Consider the following 26,734-nt stretch of genomic DNA (forward strand, 5'->3'; position numbering starts at 1 on the left):
ATATAGTTTTATTTTTATCAAAACTATGTTAATTGAATTGGAATTATGAGACCGAAATATTCAATTTTCAAACGTTATCTCCTAAAGTGTCTGTAAATCATTAGTGAATAATCCAGTAATCCATAAAATTTTAATGAAACTAATTGGATGATTATTGAAATAAATTGAAAAATAATTTTAACTAAAGCAGAAAAAATAGAGCTACATTTAATTAACATTCAATCTGTTAAATTCTATTATTAATTTTCAATAATGACGAAGTCTGAAATTCAAACGAAATAGCTTTATTTTAGTTCATAATATTAGCAAAATTAAATTAAATTTCACTAAATATCTGTAAATACAAATAAAAGTATGCATAATGATACTAATCATTCCGAGGGTTTAGAATGATTGATTCTTCCTGTTCCTGTTCTGTTACACAGGGATTAAACCTGGATATCAGGATGATTCACTGCATTAATAAAAGTTAGAATTTTATCAATTTTAATAATTTAAACACGTGTTTAATTTTATTGACCACATAAATATTATTTGCTAACAAAGTATTGTTGATACCCGTCTAAATAAGCAATTGAAACAACATAAATTATTTGTTATTAGCTACATCATACTTTCTATTTTCATGCATATATTCATAACATTCATTACAATTTTTAGTCAGTAATTTCATAATTAATAAATAGATCAGTTACTAACATATGTTGTTAATTTATTAGCCTAAACTAATAACATGTAAATGATAACACAAGAACAGTATTGGAACTAAATACAAAGGATTTAGTTTAAATATAAACTTATAAAATGAATTAAACATATGCAAGTATGCATGTCTTTCCACCAGAATGCAGGGCAGTGTTGCAATTTAAGTAATACATCGTTTGTAAATGTAACCAGGTAAGTAAAAGTTAACAACAGTAAGAAATATAAATTATATTAATGTCCAATGAAGAGACAGAATTCAGAAATTAATGTTTTTTACTTTGTTCACAATCTTTCACCTTCCCATGTCCTGTCTAAGACAGGAATGGCTTATTCTTCGGTCTACACTGACGTTTCAAATGTATTTCTCATGCATCATTACATATGTCATTCTTGCACGAATGCTATCGGAGATATTGTTAAACCTTAGGCCATTCTTGAACTAGCGTGATCAAAGATTCCTATTGCGCCTTAAGTTTTTCTTGCAATAATATCCGAAGTAATTCTTGAGCAACATTGCGTTCCAACAATTATCTTTCTTCCCAATGATACGCAAAAATATTGCCCAACAATGGTACCTCTGGTGCAATCATTGGCAACAATAAAACTATTGATTTCTATGACCCCGGTTTACGCAAATTTTATACTCTCGTGAGGAAAAACGCGACAAACATGGACGGGACTGTAAGAAGAATGTCTAAAATCTTAAATATCAAACACTGAAATATATTTTTTAAAATTTATATTAAAATTTAAGATGGCTGCCTTCTGGATTTTAGCGCCGTGTAATCTAGTAGAAGTCTACCAAAATTTCGGAGGTTCTTGCTACCTCCATCATTAGTATTCATGGTCCTGATGATGGAAGTCTGAAATTTAAGTGAACTTCTAAAAGACTACACGGCACTACAACCCAGAAGAAACCGCCATAAGAACCTCAAATCCTACAATTTTAATAATATCCTGCTATCTATTTCGAAGTCTTTCGAATTGTCTTTTCCCACGAGATATTTCCAGCCAAAGTTTTGTATTTTTCTCAATACCACGTTTAATCCCCTGCGTCCTTGGTTGAATTAATATAACAATAGTAGGTCGACAACATAAATCATGAAATTTCGCTGTGTAATTCCTCCATTTCTTTGTTACGTAATCTCAATAGGTCCAAATATCTACGACATTGACCTGTCACACCAGTAAAACCAGACAAAAACAGATCTGAAAAACGCCTGTCCAGACAAAAACCACTCTGCAAAAATTCAGACCCTTGTTTTGTGGGGATGTGACCACGGGACCCCGGAATGCGGCATAGGCTGCAAGCTTGAGTCACATGAAGCTTGTTAAGATCCGATGCGAATGTCTCTGACCCTTAACCCGAATAAGATGCACAGACTAAACTAACACACTGCCGTTGTTCTAACCGGAGGACAAAACCGGGTGGTATTAAGCTCGGCTTTATCCTCGGGAACGCTCTGCAACGCTGAATTCTCTTTTGTACTTTCCGCGACTTCGTTTTCGCCTTCTCCTCCTCATTCACATACGTTGTCTTATTTTCCTTTTCTAATGTTCTTCCTTTCCGTATTTTTTTATTCTCTTTCGCCTGTTCTTACCTTCCGTATCAGTCGCCTTCCTTCCCTCTTTACAATTATTCTTTGTCCTATTTATTTTCGTTGTCTTTCCTATTATCTGCCTTGTACTACTTCTCTTCTTCCATTTTTATGCTTTCCTCTTTCTCCTTTTGCTTTCATTCCTTGTGTTTGTCTCTTCTAGCCTTGTCTTCTAATTTTCTTCATCTACTATTTTCCATCTTGTGTTAATTTCTTCCTTATCTTCAACAATGGATCAATTTTCAAAATTTGGAAATTACTGTGAAGTTTTTTCTTCCATTTCTGTTGCAGATGTGGCTGTATCCGGGGCAAGGGCTACTGAATCAAAAAAATGTAACTAAAATTACTGATAATTTCTGTTTTAGGGCCTCAGAAATTCTTTCTTCCTAAAACAAGTAACAAACATGTCAAACATCAAATATTAAAGCCAAAGATAGAAACAATGCTTCCATGTCCATAATGCTTCGGAGAGACAAAGCAAAAGATCTAAATGTCCGTCAATAAACAGCCCTTGGCCTACTCATTCCATCGCAAACTGAACCGGTAATTCGCCGAATACAAGTCAGAAGCTTTACCGTTTAAGTCTAACTGCTTGGTTTCTTCTTAGTCATACTGCAATTGTTACGAATCTGGAATTTCCCCTGCCAGCTGTCAGATAATCCGTTAAGCCGCGTCCACACTTGCAGCACAACGTCGTAACTTGACGGCGTCGCGTAACTTCAATGCGTCGGTGTGGACGGGACCCTGTAACCTCGACGCAAACATCTGAGCGTCCAAACCGACGCATTGAAGTCACGCGACGCCGGTACGTTACGAGGTTCTGTTACAAGTGTGCACTCGACTCACAGGCTCATCTCTAAGTCACTCAAAGAACAGTTTATGAGTGACAGGAAGGGTCAAACATATTATGTCAGCTGTAGAATAAATAAACATTATACGTCACAATGACTTTAACAGGTATCTGACACTGGGGAACTGATCTTAGCACAGTGTTGGATTAAATGCAATGTTGGCTTGACGAGGAAAGGAACTAGTTTCAACCCCTGATGATGATGACGTTTAAGGAGTATTGATAGAATGACTGGCAAGGGAAAGTCGAACTAATTGGAATAAAAAGAAAGCCCCAGTTTCACCAACACCATTTTTCTCCAGTGGGTCTAACCTTATTGCTATATCTTTAATTGAAATGCGTTTCTACGTATTTAACAATAGTTTGATAACTGTGGTAATTACAGTGACATCCTGTTCAGACCTGTTTAGCAATCTGTTTCTACATCATATTCTCTTGCATTGGAGTGTTTTTATATTCCTTTACTTTCGTTAGTTATCTTCTCTTTGAAAACATTCATCTTCTGCGCACTGACATCGAAAATGTTATCGCTTCCTTCGGTCAGTCTTACTGAATGCATTTATTAGCTTGTTATTTTTAATGTTTCGTCTGGCAGTCATGATATATTGATTACGTGGTCCTAAAACGTTGATAAACTCTTATACGTTTCTATGAGCTACAATGCAAAATAAAAATGCTACAGATGTGATTACAAATAGTAACGAAGTAATGTGGAGAATGATAAGAATGTAACACATCACTTGGTGTGCGATGAGAATTTTTTAAAAATGCGCTGCATTGAGAAGGAACAGCATTATTGATGTAGTTATTTTTAACCTTTTCAGATATGTTCAAAAATTTACTTTTAGAATATCAAAAATACTGAGAAACAACACATCTTTCAAATCACAACTTTTTGGGATTCTCATGAATCGCATTTCCTTCTTCAGAATCCTAACAGCGGACAGCGACCTGCATCAGTCCGTCCGTCCGTTTTTGTCTTGTGATTCAATTAGATTAAAAAATATATAAAACTGATTTTCGTATAAACGTCAGTCCTAAGATCATGCCACTGTGGGTAACTCCAGCTTTGTATCACCCAAATATTAAACTACTAAAAGTACCAACATGGAAACCAAGAAGCTGTTTCAGGAAAAGAAATCACGAAAGTAGGTAAATCAGCATCTACAATACTGACAGCTTAAAATTTATCAGGAGGGGAAATAATATAGAAAAATCAGAAAAAATGGATTAAACAGGTGAATTAAAATTTGTTCCATTCACTTACGTCGTCAGAGTCATGAAACGAAAAAGAAAATATCCCTAGAGGATGTAAAAAAAACATATCACAGTGCCATAATTTTATTCGGAGAACCTCACTTTGAAAAGCAAAACACGGGCGTCAGGATAATATTTAAATCAATCTGACACATTTATATTTTGCGAATGTGGGCTGGATCGAAAGAACTCAAACTAGGGTCAAATGGTGAGACTTTCCGAAGACGATCATAAATCTACTGGATCTATGCAAGCAAGCAATTTACTTACCAGCTGTAACAGTTTAAAGGAAGATACGTAATGTATCTGGTTGAAGAAAAATGGGTCGAATACAAACATAAATAAAGCTATTTCATAGTTTTTTGACTATCAATCTGTGTTACATTGACAATAACGAGAAGCGAGATTACAAGTTCTTATGGAAGCGAATGTGAATTGTTACGCCGTGTAGTTTGGTAGAATTTTACAGACGTTTCAGGGGTGCTTGCTACCTCAAACAGGGCGACCCACAGAAGTTATAGCGCCTACTCTCCTTGGAATATTTAAATTTATATTTATAGACTAACAAGTACTGTTAATAATTACAATACAGTATTTGTGGCTATGATAATGATCTGTCTCCATAAAAAACTTCACATAACTTCATAAGATATCACCTGTGGTTTGATAACTGAAAGCTGTATGTATATTTCGAGCGCCGGTCATGCTGTCGTTTTTAACAAGCCACAAAAACAATTACTCCAATAAAAGTTAAACCATTTTCGAAAGTATATTAATTTCACACTGTAGCCATGTTGGTATATTGATATAAAGTGAAACAAGTTCAGTGCAATGGTGGTATGTCCTCTAATAACATGATGGCCATACCAAATTTTGTAAAACGTCATTACTTGTTCAAACGTATTTTTATATACGAACACACGGACATAATGCTTTTGTAAATATATCTTTTTTTATCTCGAAAACAGGATAATAGTAAATTGTTATGAAATGAAATCTTCCTAAGCTTAAACTACTGAAATTAATATTTAAGTCTTAGGTAATGAGTAGGGACCAATGGCGGGTCCTTGTAAACGCGGTAAGAACTTAGTGTTCCATAAAATGTGGAGGGTATCTTGACCAGCTCAGCGTACTATCAATTTCTGAATATAGACTCTGCTCCATGGATTCAATCAGTTAAGGTATAACAAAAGTACTAGAAAACGCGAAAGTGAGATAAATTATGAATCATGCCCAACAATCCTACAGAAAATCTCAAAGGACATCAAACGCAAAGACTAATTTTCCAGTGAATGATATTTCATTACGGAACGTCCTAAGTCGTGTTATGTATGATCCTGGTTTTTGAGACACCCAAAATAATAAAAAGAGGCTGCCTGTGGCTTGCCAGGAAGTCAGACGGGGAGCAAAAATCATTGCGTTCTTCCGGTGTTACACATGACGGCTTCAGCAAAACAGAGTAGCAGCGACAGAGCGTAACGAGAAGCGAGGAAACAACTGAGCAACACAAACGCGTCATGAATTGTGGAGTATACAGCCTCGGGCCTGCAAGGGAGCACGTGGAAACGTACAGACTAGCCAGAAAGTCACTTAACCAACCCAATAAAACATTTAATACGCGATAAAACTCATTCTATTTCAATTCGAGACCAGTTTTGCTCTTTTAACGCAGTGCAGTGTTTCTAGTTCTTGTCCACGTGGCCACACACTAAAATGTAGTTCGGTATCTAATGGTATTAACCAGTGGTATTCAACCTTTTACGTTCACGTACCCCCAGATATAATTTCTCTTCAACTTTTTACCCCCAAAGTTGTTGGTGTATAATTCAAGTTATACGTAGTATATAATCTACATCTTAAATAAATTAAATAAATTACATTACTGATTATTCAGTGTTTATCATAAAATAACATATATTTTTTAAATTCCATGTACTCCCTAAGATGTCTTCGCTTACCCTCGGGGGTACGCGTACCCCAGGTTTAAATACTACTGATATAAACCATATAATACGATAGTAAAGTTGTGTATGTTTACGTGCATAAGCAGTGTTCATATTATTCTTTATGTGTCTTTATAAATAAATAAGTTTTGAAATATTATAAACTAATAATAATCAAAGCAGTAACAACCAAATAAAATAATTTCCTTAATATTATGAAGAATCTCGGTATATGGCCAATATAAACGGATGTAAAAAATCGATGATGCAAATGTTTAACAAATCAAACTGATGAGAACTGAACAAGATCTCACCGTTATCACACTTTATGAACTACTATTAAATTCGTAGAAATGCATTTAAATTAAAAATGCAGATGCGAATTTAGACTTACGTCGCAGGACAATGGTTAAGAAACACCACATTAGTTTACCAGCACCACCACCAATTAGAACACAGTTCTACCGAAACCCCCTCCTAACGACCTGCGTTTGTGTATGATCTGCAGCTCAGTAAAATTTATTTAGCCCTTTTAGTGTTATTAAAATATATCTAGCTTAAAATCATTAGTTGACCTAAATATATTTTGTACACGAGAATATTATTGGAAAAAAAGTTAAACTGACTTTATGAGTTTTTAGCAACCTAAATTATGGGTTACCGTGAAAAGGTACTAAAATAAGTGAGTTTTTAAACCCTTAAGTCACAATGGTAACTATATGTACCACCTTATTTTTCAATAAAATAACTCTGACGTCTGTACGTGTGGGATTAGTATGATTCTGATAGTAAACAGGAATTATTTTCTTGAACAGCATTAACCAGTTTATGTTTGTAATAAAGTGCTGTTTTCTTTGAGATGTTATTCTTAAATATTATTTATACATTAACGTTGGCTGCAAAGGGTTAAATAAAGAGCATAAAATAGTTAAGTAAAGGTTTCAGTTACTCGTCCATTAAATTTACAGGATTGGTTTTAGTTCATGAAGTGTTATCTGTAGGGTTTCGAAGGAAACCCCTTATTAGCGAATCCTATGTGTTTCCCTCTTTCTGCCTGGACGTTCCGTGATTCGAATGTTGTCGTCAGTAATGAAATCCAGCGTTCAGCAACGTACGACCGTTCGCTTTGGATGCGTAATTTTGTAGCAAAACTGTGTCTGTGTTCACTGATCTATTTGATGCATTTGTGTGTCATCTCGGATATAATATAAATAATTCTAAACTTAAAACGGATTATCTCTCCATTTATTTTATAAATCCTACAGATTTCTTTTTGAAGTTTCAAAACCAATACGGTAAACATGTTGGGCTTTCCAAACCCGCAAATATTTCATTTAATTTAAAATAAAAATTATTTCTCTCATCACGAAATTAACCATTTAAATTGTGAGAAAGATTTGTTCATGCGGAATACTAGGAAATGGGGATTATAATAATACGTTATTTCATCAGAGTCAAAGCCTAGAGATTAGCTGCATTTACAACAAAAGCATTGTGTATGTACAGAACAACGTCGAATAGACTCACAGTGATAATCTAAAGAACTTCCATCCAATTATTAAACCATTTCAAATCCATTTCTAAACACACGAATGTGTAAGCCTAACAAGGGATGCAAAAATCCTGTAATTTTATCATTCAGCAAATATTTTAGCAAAAAGAAATGTAAAACTATTCAATAAAAACCCCAGCTTCACGCGGAATAACGTATCTTCACGAACAGGAATCTGGTGACCGAATCCTTTTAAAACATCGATACTAGAATATCGTGTCTTGGCGATATACATTAGACCTACGATGAAGGAAATGCTCCTACATTACCACAGAAGACTTGCTCATGGTAGTATAACCATTAAATATGGAGGGGAAGAAATGTCGTTGCCTAATTTTAAAAAACCTATTCTTTGTTTTGAAAAATAAAAATTTTCAAATCAGTAACAATCACAATAATATATCTGTAAAATTGAACATAGCAAAACACTACTGAATCAGGAAAAATGTTATGTGTGTGCAGTTTACGTGATATGTTATAAACAAGTATTATTATTAACAACTAACTAAGTACACGATCGGCTGATTGATTGACTAATTCCATGAAACAAAGACCTTTTCAGAAACGAGTTCCGGCTTATTTACTCCATCATGGCGATCGCACCGATGATGGCGTCAGCAAGGACCTCTGAAACGTCGGTAAACATCGAACAGACTACACGGCGCAACAACCCAGAAGACAGACATCTTCAAACTCACCGCCGTGAAAACCTCAAATCCTGCAGGCTCTGTATAGTTGAAATTTGAGTACCCGGTTTTATGCAGAGAGCAGTTAGGTAGTGTCAGATGCAACAAATATAATTGTGTTAAACATCCCAATAGATATCTTCGGTGACACAGAAATTCGTACATCAACAGGAAAATGTACCACGCACATTAAATTAATTGATGCCAGAGCGATAACGGGTATGTTTTTGTGACAAGAGAATTTAAACGCGATGTCAATAATATTAACTGCATTATAATCCTATTGCAAAAGCCGCTGGAAAGAATTATGACATTATTCTAGGCTAAATTAATGAGAAAAAAAATTGTTTTTCATTTTTGCATCCAAACTAATCCTGGAAATGGCGGGTAATTTAATAAATATAATTTCTGTCAGCTTCCTGACAATTTTGCATCGCAAGAACAGTCTATGATCCGCGCAGACTCTAGTTAATTTCCCGTGTGAAGTCCATCTGCGGCATTATCACAATTTCTGATTAGTAATTTTTATCTGTTATTATGTAATTTTACGATTTCAAATCAGTTTTTGCGAACTTTGACCACAATTTCACTGCCGTGTACACAGACTTAACCTGTGTGTCTTGCAGATTTCGACATCCGTTAGTGAGACTTGAGTTTTTCATGGCAGAGATTATTTTGAGTTCTTGCGCCGAGCAGTCTGGCAGACATTAACCGACGTTTTAGAGGTGCTTGCTACGATCGCCCTGACGATGGGTCGGTAAACGTCTACCAGAGTACACCGCGTATCAACTTAGAAGGCAGTCATGTATGAAATTCTCTGTTATTTAATATCCTAAACTTAAAATACAGGCTTAATTTATTTATTTCTTTGATTGCTGTTTTACAAGACACCAGTAATTTATGTTATTACCTCTCATTAACAGATGATACCTCATAATCATACAAATATGCCGAAGTTATCAAATTGCATTTTTATATTAACCACGTGAAAAAATCTCCATCTTAATCTTCAGGGTTTCGGAAATTTAATTTATTATCGATAGTTTATGAAGAACACAATACATTTCTCTCCATTAATTCTTCTATTAATTTTAATATAAACCAACGCAAGACCTATTCCTAACCTACCTTTACTGTATAAGGCAAAACAAGCCTAAGGTAAGGTTATACAAACCTACTAATGTCTGACCCTACCACCACCCTCCCAATAGCCTCTGAAACGACTGATAGATATGCATGCAATGTGGTACTGATATCATGTGACAAGAAGCTAAACAACCTGTGTAAAATTATCCTTCTATTAGTAATAAAAATATGTCAAATTTCTGAGGTAAATGCAAAACTAGTAATGTTAAGTGTGGGGCCCTGAAACTGCGTGAGATATTAGATTCTAAAAAAAATACACACGCGCCATTCGTTAAAATGTTATCTATTCCATATAAGACACTATGGCAACCGTTCGAAATATATACGTCTGCCTGTTTGATTGTAATAAGTATAAAATCATAAGATCTAAAAATAGATCATAAAAATATATGTAAAATAACTTCTTAAATACGTACATTCAATTAATTACAAAGCCGTTAATGCAGAAAAACTGTAACTCAGTATAAATATATACTACTGGCTGTTATTCACATAAACACACATTTAAGTATTGGAAGTAATATCGACTGATCTGTTGTTATCCTTGGAGAAAACTGAAGTGGCAAGTTCTTCACAGAACTTCTTGTGATACCGTATGCTCTTATCTCCTTCTCGTACTTAGATAAATTTTACTAACCCCTCCACGTGAATCAAGAAATTCATATCGGTACTAATTTTCATTTCTACCGTATAAAAAATCATCTCAGTTTTATTTCATTTTATCAATACAAATATCTCTGATTGTTAGCCGTCAGGCAGAGACGAATATACCACGCATTCTCCTACAACCACCCAACATCGTATTCTTTGTCCGAACTTTTTATCTTAACGTTCAAACGCTGTTAAGAATGAGTAAGCAAAAGAAATTCTAAACTTTATAATAGAACGGACGTATCAGGATCAGAACCTCGGCACGGTCTCAAAATTACCATTCTCTACGTTCAAGAAGGCGTGTCATGTCAGTGTACAAACCAATATCCTCTATAATGCAATTAAGAATGACGCAATTCAACCATGACGATAAAGTACATAAACCGACACGAAATATCGGTTGTTTTATAACTGCGGTAGTTAAACCCGAAAGTTCAAGAGCGACTGGGCACGATTGTAAGCCAGTAACATTAATCTCCCATCCTTATAACTTATTTCCCTAATATCCAACTTAATATTACCCTCCTACTTGAATCTTATTCTTATAAATTTCATATTTACAAAATATTTTTAATCAAAATTCTGTAAGAATTTCTAGACACTTATCGCATGCCTACCACATCACAACCTGTTTATTTCATGGGCATGATATATTTGTACATGCAGAATGTAATTTTGAAAAATATATAAACAATCGCTACGCTCCATTTACAAAAATTAACAAACAACTTTAACTCTTCCACCCTCCATCAAAAAAGATTCCTTTCTGAAAATAATGTTGTCACAAAAACGTCTTTATTATGTTCTAAAGCAGGGATGTGATGAAAATAGCCCAAGAAAAATATTCACTCAGATCTGTGGGATGCTCAGATATTATTATTATTATTGCTATTAGGGCTAAAGTCTGTTATTGTTTTTATTAATACTCGTATTAACACAGCTCTTATATAGTTTTTATTTCCTTCAGTAATGTAGGCCTAGAAGTAATAGTAACATTTAATAAATTAATTTACCATACAGTTTTTGGTTCTCTGTTTATTATTTTGATTTACAATTCTTGCAAAAGTATAACATAATACGGAGTGGACGTACAACAGATTCGGTCGATTACGTCTTAGGTCCTTCTAAACGACGACAAGAATTTAAGATACCCTAACTCAGTTAATGGAAAGATTTCTTCTTGAGAAGTTAACAGTCTCACAGCTAGTTTTGAAATTTCAAGGTTTTCATGCAAACAGAAAGCTAGTAACTGTTTTCACGAGAGCCTTCCACTGGACCCTAACCTGAGTAATGTGAATCCTGTCCATAATTTTAATATATTTTTTTAAACAAAACACGTTGTGATAGACCTATTAACCTCCTATAAAGACCTTCGTCTCCCAGGTGGTATCTTGTCTTAAAGCTATGCGACTAAAATTCTGTAGGCATTTATAATTTCTTCTTTAACGTACTATATGCCCTACCCATCTTATTCTACTTGATTTGATCGTTCTAATAATATATGGTAAAGATTTCAAATTATGAAGATCCCTATGATGCAAATTTAGAACTTCCTGTCAAAGCTAATAATTAATAACGCAATTTATAGCTTATATGTTGTGTTACACCAACAATTTATGTTCAGTCATGGGAATAATTAACAACTATTTAAACAATTTAATTACAGAGTATTTCTCGTGAGTTTCTCTGGCTCGCACTCACCTTGATTGAACGCATTCGTCCCTGAGTAACATCAATTGTTCGTCCTTCTCCTAGATATTTCGGGGAGGTAACATAGTAATTTAGAAAACACTATTTTTAAATACAGTCTACCATACAGTTGAGAACTCACGCGTAGTTCTGTAAATAATTGGAAAACGGGTAGAGGTTTGTAACCCTTTAAACCCAATGTCCTATGTTCCACCTGATTCATTTTGTATCTATGGGTTTCTTGAGGTCCTCCTGATAAACATCGATTATTTCCTAAAACAGCATTAACCTGTTGATCTTTGTAACAGTGAAGTGTGGTGTTTTCTTTGCGGTACGGACTGAAATCTTAAATGTTATTAAGAAGAACTTCGACTTCAGAGGTTTAATAACTACAATTTTATAAGTGTTTATAGTGTAACTGACTGTAAATTACAAAAATCTACACAGATTAAAAATAACTGTGATGTTTAATATTTTTCTTTTGTTCCTTTACTGAACGACAGAATGACTAAATAATAAAATGAAGTGATTGTGATTTGGTTCAGGTGGCCTGCAATCTCAACATTTGTCTTGAGAATAATCATGAAAACCCCTGTGACTTTAGCCAGCCACCAGACTGAGATTCGAATTCAGGACCTCCGGAATACAAAGAAGGTGTGCCAGTAATTTAGACGCAACATTCTTTGCTGTGCAGTTGACATCGTTAAATGGTGTACATGACTCAGCAGTTTGCCCTTTTCAACTGAGTTTGCTGTAACAATGAACTTCAGGAAATCTTGATATTTATATCAGTAAACCCGATTCAAAACAGGATCAAACTGTAGCAGTTTTACCGCCCTGTTCTTGGTATTTAATCGGGAAACATCTTGTGAATAACAGAGCATACACCAAAAGACACACAAACACATATTTCGTAACTGTTCTTTGCTACTTTGTATACCTAACTGACGCTAATTTATAGCAGAGATAAGTCTATTGTTGGCAACCTAATCGCATTATAGATATCACACTGGACTTTTAGAATTAATTTTTCAGTGTATTTCGTAAAATGTTCACTACATCAACCGTTACACGTAACATCTGTAGAATGTGTTGAGGTCTATATTGCATGTCACGTAGCTAAGCGAACTAACGCGAAGCCAAATTAAATTCACTCAAAGAAACATTAATTTAGACTTCTAGTAATAGATTTAATCGAAATACTTACAAAAACAGACTGACTGATACATTCTTCCTGTTAGGTTATACGTTTATTTTTTTACACTTTGTGCAAAAAAGCGTAATAATTGATATTTATAAAGTGTTTTATCCCTTCTTAATCCCATAAAGCCCAGTGGTGATCTCTAGCCACTGCATTTTGGTCAGCGTGTGTACGAATTTCTGAATAAACAAAGATAATTTCTCCAAATGGCATTTTAGGAAACAGATCTTATTGTGTTTTCTATGTCGGAAAAGAATTTTTAAATATTACGTAGCTGCACATTGTGCTCAGACGTTTCAACTACATAGGTAGAAAAGGATGATTTTTTATTTACTTCCAGAGAGTAACAGGTAATTGCTTAACGTGCTTTCACAAACTCATACCACTGTACCCTCCCCCAAAGTATCCAGAACCAGTCAATAATTTATTCCGTTATTGTTAAGAACAAAAGAAAGATTTTTGTGAAAATTAAACATTTACTTCAACAGCGTAGTTAATTTAAATGGGACGACAAAATTTTTTATAATAAATTCACTTTTGTAGTTTTACTTTTCGGTGTAGAAATGTCTGAGCATTAAAACTATTACGTAATAAACAAAAGTTCTTATAAAAATGATTAGCCCATATAACACGGCCTCTTAATTACACACGACAGTAGGTAAAATTTGTACAAACACAGTATGTACGAAGCATAATTATAATCCTTGATTCCAGTGTTTAGGCGGCCGAGTATCAGACACACGGCGCGATTTGTGAAAATACACAACAAAATGCAAGGTACGAGCTTAATTGTCTCGTGCTTGCTTATTTAAGCAACACATGTGAGGAAGTAGACACACATCCTTGCATTATTAGCCTAGGCGCTGAAAGGAAGTCAGTAATCAGTATCACGCTTTGGTAACTACCTCCGGAGAAAAAAAATGAAGTCGAACTCAGGGTCCATCTGGACACAGCGATATCAAAGAGAAATTTCCTATCACGCATGGGATCGAATCTCTGATGTACGGCCCACACGTCTATATTGTAAAATTTTTCACAACCCCAAAATAACATTCTAAATAAGGTTTTTAAAAGACGTGCTTATTTTGATAAAATATTTCTAGAAACTGACAATTTATTGTTATTGCGTGTCTACTGAGCGTAATTGTTAAGAATGTTAAGGAAAAACGATAATAAACAAAAGTTACTTGTTTCATTATAAATAAATTTAAGTAAGCCTATCTGTGCTAGACATACGACTTACATGAAATCGTCATGTAACCAATAACCCCGCCCACAAAGCGCACTATTTTTTCTAAGAGTTTGACAGTTATTCAGCTGGTCTAGGAAAGACTGTTCAAGGTAAGTAACCATTTTACCATATCCATTGACAGTAGTACCCAATTTAAATCTTTATAAGAAGAATGAAATACATTTTAATAATTATTAAGCACAACTTTAATGCATAATTATAAGTGTTATCGTTTCAGATCCAAATAATTCATCGTAAGTATAAGATTATCCTAAAGACTTTATACTTTTATTAGCTTGTCGTATCATCATCAACACCATCATAATACACCTAAGTGGATCTAGGCGTCTTTTCCTGTACATTGATATTTATTATTTAATTTTAATGTTCTATAATGCTCCATTTCTTTAATTTATTCTCCTACAAGCAGTCCAACTACCTCACTGGTAGTAGACCTCGAAGATTCCTAAGGTCAGATACCACAATGTCCCAGATTTAAACTCTCATAAATATATTAAGTGACCTGTAAAATTACGAAGTTTCTTCCTATGAAATATTTAAAGTTCCCAATTATTTGATCCATCTCATGTCTAAACATCTTCCTAAAAAACTTCTCTCAAACATAATTTGTATAATTCTGTCAAAGCGAAAGATAAGGTTTAACACCAATACAAGCAACTAGCAAAATTATTGTTTCATTCGCCTGATAACAGGTTATGAACTAAACTCAACTTCAAATAAACGCAACCTTACTTAGTTATTCTCGTAATTTCATTATGACATTTGTGTCTGTCATTACTGTTTATATACACATTTTAAAACATTATCAAGTTACTTATTATTTACAATGACAATTTTAACCTTTGATTTGTTTCTGTAAATACGACCATGAATTTAGTCATTTAATTTTTAAATACACTTATACATAAGTGAAATTAGCTTATCTATTTTGGTCTGGAATGTAACAGAACCAGGCATCAGAAAATATAAAACTAAGTTCGAATACTTTAAATACCAACATAGCCTACAAATAAACATCCAAATTTTGCTATTGGTGGTTTACACTGTTTGTAACACATGTCTTACCTGCGAACATCCAACTTCACTTAAACTTCCTCCTTTAGTGTTGGCAGCAACCCATGCTTCAGCGAATGTTTCCATAGCGCTTTGAAAGTCCATGGTGTTTTTTATTATGAAAAAATATTAATGGAAATGATTTAATAAATATTTAAACTTGACAAATGAAATTACCAGCCTATAACACGATAATAAACACAAAATAACAAACGGAACAAGAAGAATTACACAATAATCGTCATCACTCGCGACTTAACACGTTCTATACAGCGGTGTAGAACCACTGATGTTAACGCCAGCAGTGGCAAACGCGAGAACTACACGTCTTCCCTCTTCCAGTATCTAGCTCAGACTGAATTCTTGTCTCTACAGAACACAGTATATAACGCTATGCGCAGTTGTAGGATCTCTTTTTTTTATTCTCCCAAATAATAAAAAAGAGGAAGGTTGCTTTCGGCTCGGCAGCAGAATAACGTTAAGCGTTTAGCCAACCCTTTTCCACCCCTCAGAGCCAACCGAAAGCCTCTTGCAACCAAAATCTCTACAAGCGCAAACGATTTAACTGTGGAAAATATGTGGGAAGCCAAGGGCGCAAGCTCGCGAGGAAACATCTGCGCATAGCTTGTATGAACGGGCAGTGTAGGCGGTCCAAGAGGGCGGGAGTTACAGGGAGGTGTGTCCACATTTCTGATGAGGGAGGTGTCAAATCCGGCCAACAAATGGAGGGGGTTGATTATTAACACAAAAATAAGTCAATATTTTAAACAGCATTTGCGGGAACTACAATATATCTGTTCAGAATTTCAGTTTATAAGCCACTACGAAACTGTGCGATGTTTTCAAGCCAATGTGAAGCAACGCATTCAATTGTCTACAATTAATCAAGTCATTATCTTTGTGAAGTGTAATCCGTTTCTGAACTTGCACTGTGCAGTTTCCTAGTGAAACGCTCAAGAACCATTACAGCCTGTTTGTTTCACCATTCCGAGACAGAACATTCTGATGAAGCAGATGTCATTGGTGCATTGTATTTGGGAGGTTCAGTGTTTGATCCTAACATTTATAATGCACTTTTTCAATTTTACAAAAATAAATTCAGCTGTCACAGTCCTATAAGAGCATTTCCGTTAAATGAACGATTCTGTAACTATATAAGGTTTTTATATAAGATCTTTTGTTTATATTTCTGAAATCATCCGTTTGGGCTACATGACTCACCCATCTTATTAAATTAAAGCTGTCCCACTTTTCGCCACCTTGGGGGTAGATGTATTATGGTCCATACTCATTTACCTCGGCACTAGATGGGGGTGAGTGGCCAGCGTCACGTCTCAACCGCGGTTCACCCCCAGGAGCACGGGCCACCTGCAGTATTGGACAAGGGGGCTGGGTGGTATCTCCACGTCTGTCTTAACACAGAGGCTAGAATAAAAATCCTTGACCCCTGTCGGAAATCGAACCCGGCCCTATACTTCGTAATCAGACGCTACACAGACTACGTCAACCCGACTCACAAATCTTACTTGTTATCTTAGTGTAAAAGTCTTAGATGAGAAGTAGCTTATGAACAGTAAAATAACACTTATGCTATTCAGTGCTTGTCAGCCCTGGCGTTGTCCTTTGTAGGCTGATTACTTTCAGACACTTGAAATCCATGGTCGTTAATCAGGGAAGGGCACTGTATCTCACAAATGGACAACATAGAGGGAAAAATTGAATAACGAAGTGCTTAGTACGAGTAGAAGTTTTTGTTTATATATGATTACAGGTGTATACGTATATATAGCAAACAGCAGCCTACACAGGGTACTGGCTTTATACACTCTTTTAAGTTTACACATTTGTAAAACAAATGAAGACAGAAACCTGTTAACAGATAAGACGAAGAGAGTAGAAGAGACAATCTTACTGACATAAGAAAGGGAAGTATATTAATATATAGGATACTTTTTAGGGAAATAGGTTTTAAATGCGACAGTGACCATTTCTGCACAATATTTCCTGATACATATATACCAGTTGATGTGACATTAAATATGTAGGATTCGAACGTCCCACGGTGGTGAGTACGAAGATGGCTGTCTTCTGAGTTGAAGCGCAGTGTAGTCTGATAGAAGCTTACCAATGTTTCAGAGGTCATTGCTGCCTCCATAATCAGGGTGATGTTGGACCTCTGAAATATTTGTAACCTTCTACCAGATCTCACAGTGCTATAAGCCAGAAGACAGACATCTTCATTATTAAATATGTTTAAGTTAAAGAACGAATAACTTCAAAAGTTGTAGCTTCCTGTACTTACATTCTCTCTGTGACCGCATCCATCTGTGCTGATCGGGACTCAATAAAACAGAGGGAAAGTGAAGACAAGTTCTATTCTGTCAGTCGTTCATCAATGGTTAGCTTAGAATTGCTGTTCAAGGTAAACAAGTTAGCGTAGTCCTTTAGCTGAAGAACACGGCTTTAAGGAGTAGTGCGGGTAGTGGAAATTATTTCACATAATTTTAAACTCTCTATATTGAGATGAATAGTTAGTACTTGTTCTCAAACGTCCTATATCTTTGCATTTCCTATGGTAACAGACCAAGTACCACAAGTAATATGACCTCGTGCCCGTTATTTTTCATCTGCCCTTCATTCTTTCTCTCTTTCTTTCGTCTTTTCTCTTTTCTGTTGTATATCTTATTTCCTTTCATCAATTGTTTCTTACATTCTTTCCTTGATATTTTAATTTTGTGCCTGTTACTTTTTTATTTATTGGCTTTCATCTCCCAAGACTCTAAACCCCAAACTTGAATAAAACCTGTTTCTGTAGATTATTAGTATCCGAATATTAAATTTTCACGATGTCCAAAACATTTATAAAAGAATGCGGCATAGCCATCGTTAGTTCTCAGTGTTCCTATTAAGGTTCAATGACGGTATGCCTTACTTTTCACTATGTCTATTAACTTTATATTATCATAGGGCAATTAAAAAGCAATCATTTATTTAGTGTACACGATATAATGTACATCTATCCGCTTTAAAAGTATAGGACAAGGATATAATATTCTTTACATGTTTGTAGTACCCAGCCCTTTTGTTTGTTCAATAGAACAATCGGTTTAAATAGTGAAAAGTGTATAAAAAGCTAAGTTACATGGTTTTTTGCAACGTCTCGTACGCACTAGGCTACAGTTTCCTCCCATTCATGGTCGATAAACTCTGATGCTTGCTGAAAGGGCGAAGGTATCATGATTGTGTGTCGATCTCAACCTAGCCCGCCTCAGCAAACTACTGGCTTTATTAAGGTGTTGAACTTAATACGTGAACCAATTTAATATGCTTGCTTAATGATGTAAAATAACTTCGCAAAGTTTCCGAAGTAACGTTATTAACGAACCGCGTGACTTTTTACCTACAGTCGACCTGTCACGTTAAACCACAACATTTTTTAATTATAATACATATTTTTTTAAAATATTTGTTCTTAAACGTTAACATGGTTTGACATTCAACATGAACTTGGATCAAACACTGTTATCGCGGATTGTTATACAATGTGTGCAAAATCTCCTGTCTATATCAAATTCTTTGGTTTGACCACCCCTAGTAACATTAGGTGAAGGGTATAAATGTCATTATATTCGTAATGATATGTGCAGGTACAGTCATTAAGCTGTACTTAACCCTCTGCTAAGAATCCTTATAGAAGCCTAAAAGATTGTTTAATAATTGAATCAGAATCTGTAAAATTAGAGAAATTAAAGCGGAAGGGAAGAATTACTTTTAATCGGAGTGTGAGATCGGATAATTTCTAAGCGTCTGAGGATCAGACAGTTAAACGAACTGAAATACGTAACTTACTTAAATTTATTAAGTTACTGTAAATTATTTACATCGAGTTCTCATGAATTCTAGGTATAAAACATAAAAACTGCGGTATTATTAATTAATTAAATTTTAATTTGTTTTCTCGAAGTGTTACGATACATATTAAATCTAATTTTAGTGCACTTCACTCGATGTTCATATATATAATTGTAAATACAATAAATGCAAATAATAAATACAGGCCTACGTACTACAGACCCCAACATCTGCAAGTCCGTCATCTAGATTTTGAAATTTTTGTTTGTTTATGTATTTCTATGAAAATACTTTAAGTTTATTATTTATGAGACAATAAAACTTGATCTATGTTCATGTTACTAACAACATATGATTACCAACGCTTCGTGGATCAAATTTTTTGCTTGCCACGGTTTATCCACCCTATTCTAATTCCTAATGGCCAAAGAAATAGAAGCACAGAAATTATAAAGCACCTTATTGAACAACTGTACCAAAATGACGTTATGTTGTGTGCTGTTAAAAAGAAGGGAGGAAAATAAAAGGAAATAAAAGGAAACGGATAGCAGGAAAGTACCGTCTTAAATGTGTTACTTGCGAACCGTTACACCTGATTTCATGGTAACACAGACGAAACTTGAAGAGGGCATATGGACTGCAATGTCGGATTACCTAAGCGGATTATCTCACTGCAGAATCATCGTAGCGTGCAGCTACTTTGCAACAGATGCTAAAGTAGGTTCCCCCCATTCGTTGCAATGATACGGCACAACGTATGGTTTGGTGCAAAACGGATGTGACTCCACTCTTACAAAATCTGTGTCAAACCGACTCTAAAAATTAGTCAATCTTCAAAAGATGATCAAATTGCCCGCATTTTATGAAACTGTCAGTTCCATTACAGATCTCACGAGAGGTCACCACTGCACCCCAGCATGAATCCGATGAAGCCAGTCGGCACCCTTACGTCTTACTTCTTTAAAATCCACATTAATGTTATCTTTCTACCAACGTCTATGACCCCAAGCGGTCTATTGACATTTTCCTATTCATATGCATTACTCATCTTCCCATGCATTCTACAAGACCGTTTAACCGATCGTCGAGGTCGAGTGTACTCCTGCTTCGTATTCGAGAGGTCCCGGGTTCAAATCTAGGCCCTGAGGACGCCTATCCATACTGAGATTTTTCTTGGTTTTCCTCAGCCCCTCAAGGAAAATTCGGGTATATTACCTTAAATTAGGCCACGACCGCTTCCTTACACATCTTTTACAATTCGTTATTCAGTATCATCCTCTCATTCGAGGAAGTCGTTAAATAATGTTTTCCTTCAATTAACTACTCACCATATCCAACGCTCTGTCAAATAAATTATGATAAATTTTGATTTCAAACTGTGAATTTTGTTTGCATGGCTCATTAAGAATCTGATGTCTGTATTTCCGCGGCTTGCCCTGGTGGATGATGTGGACTTATCCTGTACCAGTCATCTCAGGGTCACGTAGATATATATATATATATATATATATATATATATATATATATATATATATACATATCATTCTGCTAAGTGACGTCACTCTGGGTTCCGACTGTGACACGGAATGGAGTGTTGTGTCAACGGACGCTTCTTTGGGGTGTAACGCTGCAGTCTGGCCATCACAGATGGAGAAACCGATGCATACCGCTTGCATTTTGGGAAACTGTCTATGAATCTTTTGCCAGTTGCAATAAACGAAATTATTTCCTTCCCTAAGCGTTACTGGACGTTCAGAGAAAGTTTTGACGTAGGAAGCATAGGGCCTGGAGTGATTTACACACTTTGGAAAATGGAATTTCACACTGATCATTCTCACAATCAGCACCGTAGGCAAAGTGTGTTGTATCCGTTTGAAGCAAACGTGGATGAAGTTGAGCAAGGTTGAATATTCTTTGTTGACACATTCCATTGTATATTGTGCTTTCAGCAATCTAACAGTTAAGTACATTCATATAAGTAGTTATGACCACGTTATTCAAATAGGCAAAATGCTTTGGTGTCTAACAATACTGTCATCAGACCTTCTTACATTTGTGTTAGTTAGATGCAATATACAAACATCTTTGTGTTTAAATGAGTCCGTTTTACTTTTAAATAATTATTGATGTATTTGTTCTGGAGTACAGTTCAGTAAAATGCAAATTTTATGTACTCCATCAACTTCTAACTGCATTATTTTTAAAACTGAAGATGTAGTCAATGTCACTACGAATCATTGTACGCAACCAAAAGACTACACAGCACAACAACCTAGAAAACCATAATCTTTTCTCACGTCGCCGTAAAAATTACAAATCCGTGACTCTAAGGCAGATAATTTAGATGTTTAGCATGGAAAGAGAGCCTGTAAATAAGACGAAAGAGATTATTCTAGAAATGGCATGGAAAATTGAAAGGTAAGACAATGTGAAAAAGACATGATTACCTCTTTTCGACGGGTGTACCACTACGAAGACAACAGATGGGCTTACGTAAGCAGCCATCATTAATTTCTGTGGTGTTACTGAAAATAAGTCACTACAAATCTGTTTTCAGAACAAGAAATAACTTTAGATGTCTTTGTAGTAATGTATTTAACTTTGTTTATTACACCACTGAATCAACATAACTGTAGTTTAGTTACATTAATTACTCGGTCTTTATTTCTTTCTTTAAGGATAATTTTGCGATGCGCGACTTATTTAGACCGAGCTAAGAAAGATTCCACAACGCCACAGAACGTTCTGGGTTCTGGAGGATGATGGTTTGGCTGAAGGGTCGGATCGGGAGGGTGGAGTGAGGAGGGGGTAGCGCTCAAAGCGCTGCAGACGCTCTCCGCCGCTGTAGGGGAGTGGGAGACTTCTGTGCCTCTTCCATCTCTTCAGGCCAGACCAAAGGCAGTCCGAAAGAAAGTGATAAGCGCAGATTAGGATAAAGGACATGACGTGCCAGTATTTGAAAGAAACTTACGCAGAGTATAAAATTGAAATACGTAAAATATCCTTTAATACTGAGGGTCTGAGATCAGTTTTACTGGCGTATGGAAGGAATAATGTTTTCAAATTCATAACACTGATTACTTACGGAAAGTCGTATCCGCTCACCTGGTCAAAGACCTCCGTCTTTTATTGAAGCCGAAGATTTATAACCGTGTTCGTCTGAAATCGCCACTCGGTTGAATCAAATGCTATTTCCACTTATCTGATTCATATATACTGCATGTTTCACCCAGCTCATCCGACTTGATTTTATTATGTTCATATCATGTAATGAGACCTTACTCCTACGTATTATTATTATCATATAATTATCTCCTTCCTATTGTGTCCAAATATCCTTTTCAGTACTTAGAAGGGTTTGAGGTTTTCGGGGCGGTGAGTCGGAAGATGGCTGACTTCTGGGTTTTAGCTTCGTGTAGTCTGGTAGAAATTTGCTAATGTTTTAGAGTCCTTCCTGCCTCCATAATCGGGGAAATGATGGAGCCAACAATGACCTGTGACGCGTTGGTAAACTTCTTCCAGACTACACGGAGCTAAAACCCAGAAGACAGCCAACTTCGGACTCACCGCCGCGAAAACCTCAAATCCAACTTGTAACAGGTTACATGGAACAATAAACATTTAAGAAATTTGTAAAATATATGATTTAAAGAATACATCTTTTTTCCGCAACCATAAATTTGGCGAAATTTCCACGTTACCGTATTTTCTTTAAATGCCACTAAGCTAATTTAAGAAATTTCTCGCTTTTATGAAATTCGAAAATACTGTAAACAAGATCTTATCCGGTGCCAGTTAAATCCGCTTCACACCTTATCTCATTACGATATTTTCTTTTAGGTCTCTTATACGCCCTTAGGTATCTTCTCCTTAAAACTTCTCACAAAGATTTCATTAGTGTAACACATTCCATCCATCTCAAATTTATAGATTTACTTACCTTAATAATAAACTATGAAATTCCTCCTAATAAGATTGTCGTTATCTTTCGTGAGCACATATTTATCAAAGTGTCTGTTAATGACACAATTAGCTATTATAATAATAATTCAATTCATTTATTGAAGTACTTGACAACAGCCAAAAACCAGGTATATTAAAATCACCTAAAAGAACTACCCGAAAATTTTGAGGGTTTAAATTCTTTTCCAGAGAATTAAAATAATTTTCAATAACTTTAACATCGGTATTAGGAGAGAAATAGTGGTTTCCAACAAGTAAGTTGAAACCACCAGGAAGAGGAACTTCAACCCAAACACATTCGCTGATAAATTCAAGATCATACCTACGTTTACAACCAGCCAGAGATATGTGAACTGCCGTTAGCACACCACCACCTCTAGTTAAGTTAAGATCGGTATAACCTCTGTCAGCGCGGAAGACGAGATAGTCTTCAGGAAACAAATTGCGATTACAAAACGAATCATTAAGCCACGTCTCGGTAATACATATAATTTTAAAATCATTAACACATACATTATCATAAAAGTTGGTACATTTAGTACGCAAACCTCTAACATTTTGATAATAAATATCAATAGAATCCAAACGCTTAGAACCAGACGTGGTGAGACGATCCGAAATGGTGGCACAACAGTTACCTAACATAATTAAGAGGTACTGATGCTTCCCCCAAGCTCCTCACAAATACTGGTCGGCTTCGTTGCAAGGCACGTTGCAGTAGCAGAGTCAGAGTCAGCCGTTATTGGTACAGAAATAAGAGGTGCACCAGCGGAGTACACCTGATCAGGGGTCAATTTCCCATAAAAGGGAGCAATCAAGCACCCATTTGGCCATACACCGGTGTTATTTACAAGGGGAAAATCCTCTTCGTTGACCAGAATATGGAAAGATGCATAGGAATTAAATTTAGTTTTTAGCCTAGTGCAAACTAACCTTTTGAGGCTTAATTGCTCCTTTAAAGACTTGTCTACGTCAGCAGCCGTGACCTCAGGGCTAAAACGTGAAACAATAATAATAATAATAACAATAGTTCAATTCCAAACCTCCATAACCTCTATAATAATAATAATAATAAAATTATATAATACATGTAGCACGTGTTAAAAACAATATGTATTCAGGAAATAGCTGCTGCAATATGTTCCTTAGGGCTAAGGACTGTCTTGGATACGTGGAAGTACTTACCTAGTAAAGTGGTGAATAGATGGGATGATGATGATGATGATGATGATGATAATAATAATAATATTAATAATAATAATAACAGGGGTTTATAACGATTTCACCTAACTTTATAATACCATCACAAAATAATATTTCCTTTTTGTGAATTTTAAATTACATTACGAGGTAATTTAGAAGGTGGTGGTCATTTCACTGTTTTAAGATTATTCTCTCTCGGCATTTCTATGGACAGAAAAGCAGATAGCTTGAGCAAGAGTGTATCCAGGTACGTGCTGAATACTTTTCTATGCCTACTGGTCTATACTAATCTTAGAATCTCTAAGGCCCAGCAGATGTCGTGTCATGCGCACATAATCTAACGAAACAAATCCCTAGCATTACTACAATACACGTCACTTAGTTACGCCATCGAATACTGAATTACTGATCACGGTTTAATGCGTGCCTACTCGTTCTAAAATTCCACGGCCATTACCGAGGTTACCAACCCACAACCCATAACATGCGCATGATCCTATGTAATCTACAGCAGTCAGCGGGTAACCTCTACTCACTGGACCGTTTTCCCTAATTTCAACGTTGAAATATTCCAAATGATTCTGACAGCAATATGGCGGACAACACGCTACTTAAATTAACTGTCGTCTTTCACGAACAGTCTGTGACCATGAGCCCCAAGGTACCTAATTTTCAGTATCCTGTGTCCAGAGAACGTAGAATCATGATCAATTCACTAAGTAAATCCATGACACAGGGTACATTTACACTCATTCACCTTGTCTTAAGGTATCAGATAGTTGAAGATTTCTGTCTTCTGGGTTGTTGCGCCGTGTAGTATGGTAGCTGTTTACCAACGTTTCAGAGGTCATACTGCCTCCGTCATCAGGGCGATTCTTAGTATGAAGATGTCTGTCTACTGGATCGTTGCGCTGTGTAGTCTGGTCGATGATAACCAACGTTTCAGAGGTCATACTGCCTCCATCATCAGGGCGATTCTTAGTATGAAGGTATCTGTCTTCTGGGTTGTTGCGCTGTGTAGTCTGGTCGATGTTAACCAACGTTTCAGAGGTCATACTGCCTCCGTCATCAGGGCGATTTTTAGTATGAAGATTTCTGTCTTCTGGGTTGTTGCGCTGTGTAGTCTGGTAGATGTTTACGGAGGCAGTATGACCTCTGAAACGTTGGTAAACATCGACCAGACTACACAGCGCAACAACCCAGAAGACAGAAATCTTCATACTCACCGCCGTGAAAACCTCAAATCTTACTATCAGATAGTTCATCACAAAAGCCCGCTATCTGGGACTATGAGCCAGTTTTATCGAATCCATGTCTTCACACCCTGTTTTCTGATTTACATTTTATTATTAATTGTAGTCTACGCCTAAGTTTTCCGAGAGGACTCTTCTCTTCGATTTTTCGGACAAAATCTCGATGTCTACTTGAATTTCTTACTTACATATTAAAATATTACGTCGTCTAAAATGGTGGGATGAAAGAAGAAGAGTATAAGAAAAAATAGATCCAAAAAGTAAAAACAAATGATTAATAAACGAAAGATGGGAAACGTAAAAGAAGAAAAGAATAAATAAATAAATAAACAGAGACATCTACGTTAGTATATTAGACAGGAAGGAAAAATACATTTGTATCTATATAACATGAGACTAGGTCAGCAACATATAGTAAGTTCGGAGTCCTGTGGGTTGCAGGAAGGTGTCCAAACGAGGGGATCCACGCCATGGCGACCCGATTGACGCATTGAGATAAGAAGAAGTCTGCTGGATATTCTCTGGGCCAGAATGGAGTTTCTACCAGGTTATGGAGGAATGTTAACCACAGAGGAGCACTGGGATGCGCGCGGTAAATGGCTTCCTGGATATATCTTTACGTATAAGTAGGTCAGGTCACAGTGAGACCTTAGAAGTTAGATCAAATTGCTACTAAAGAGTAATGGCTCTGAGGTTGCGATATCAGACCATGAAACTGAACTTCGAAGACAGGTAATACTTTATATAAAAAGCCTTTGTTTGAAAATGAAGTTCTGAGGAGAATATATGGATGTGATGAAAAAGAATTATATGACTGGAGAAAATTATGTACTGAGGAGTTTCATAATTTATTATAACATATAGCATTGTGACGTCTTTG

General features: G+C 35.8%; 1 protein-coding gene across 3 annotated transcripts in view; it reads right to left on the reverse strand.

The window, feature by feature from the left end:
* Positions 1-26,734, reverse strand: part of dve (SATB1_N and homeodomain domain-containing protein dve) — a 192,681-nt gene that overhangs the window by 94,143 nt on the left and 71,804 nt on the right. For 2 of the 3 annotated variants that reach the window (XM_022059283.2, XM_022059282.2), the window contains exon 1: positions 15,596-15,942. The exons of the other annotated variant lie outside the window; for it this stretch is intronic. In XM_022059283.2, coding sequence (XP_021914975.1) covers positions 15,596-15,688 — 93 coding nt within the window. In that variant the 5' untranslated portion in view covers positions 15,689-15,942. Of the gene's footprint in view, positions 1-15,595; positions 15,943-26,734 lie in introns of those variants that run through there. 3 annotated transcript variants of the gene reach the window in all.

The sequence above is a fragment of the Zootermopsis nevadensis genome, unplaced genomic scaffold, assembly GCF_977971745.1.
Source record: "Zootermopsis nevadensis isolate Lab colony 2312 unplaced genomic scaffold, Znev_1.0 Znev_ptg000020l, whole genome shotgun sequence".
Classification (NCBI taxonomy): Eukaryota; Metazoa; Arthropoda; class Insecta; order Blattodea; family Termopsidae; genus Zootermopsis; species Zootermopsis nevadensis.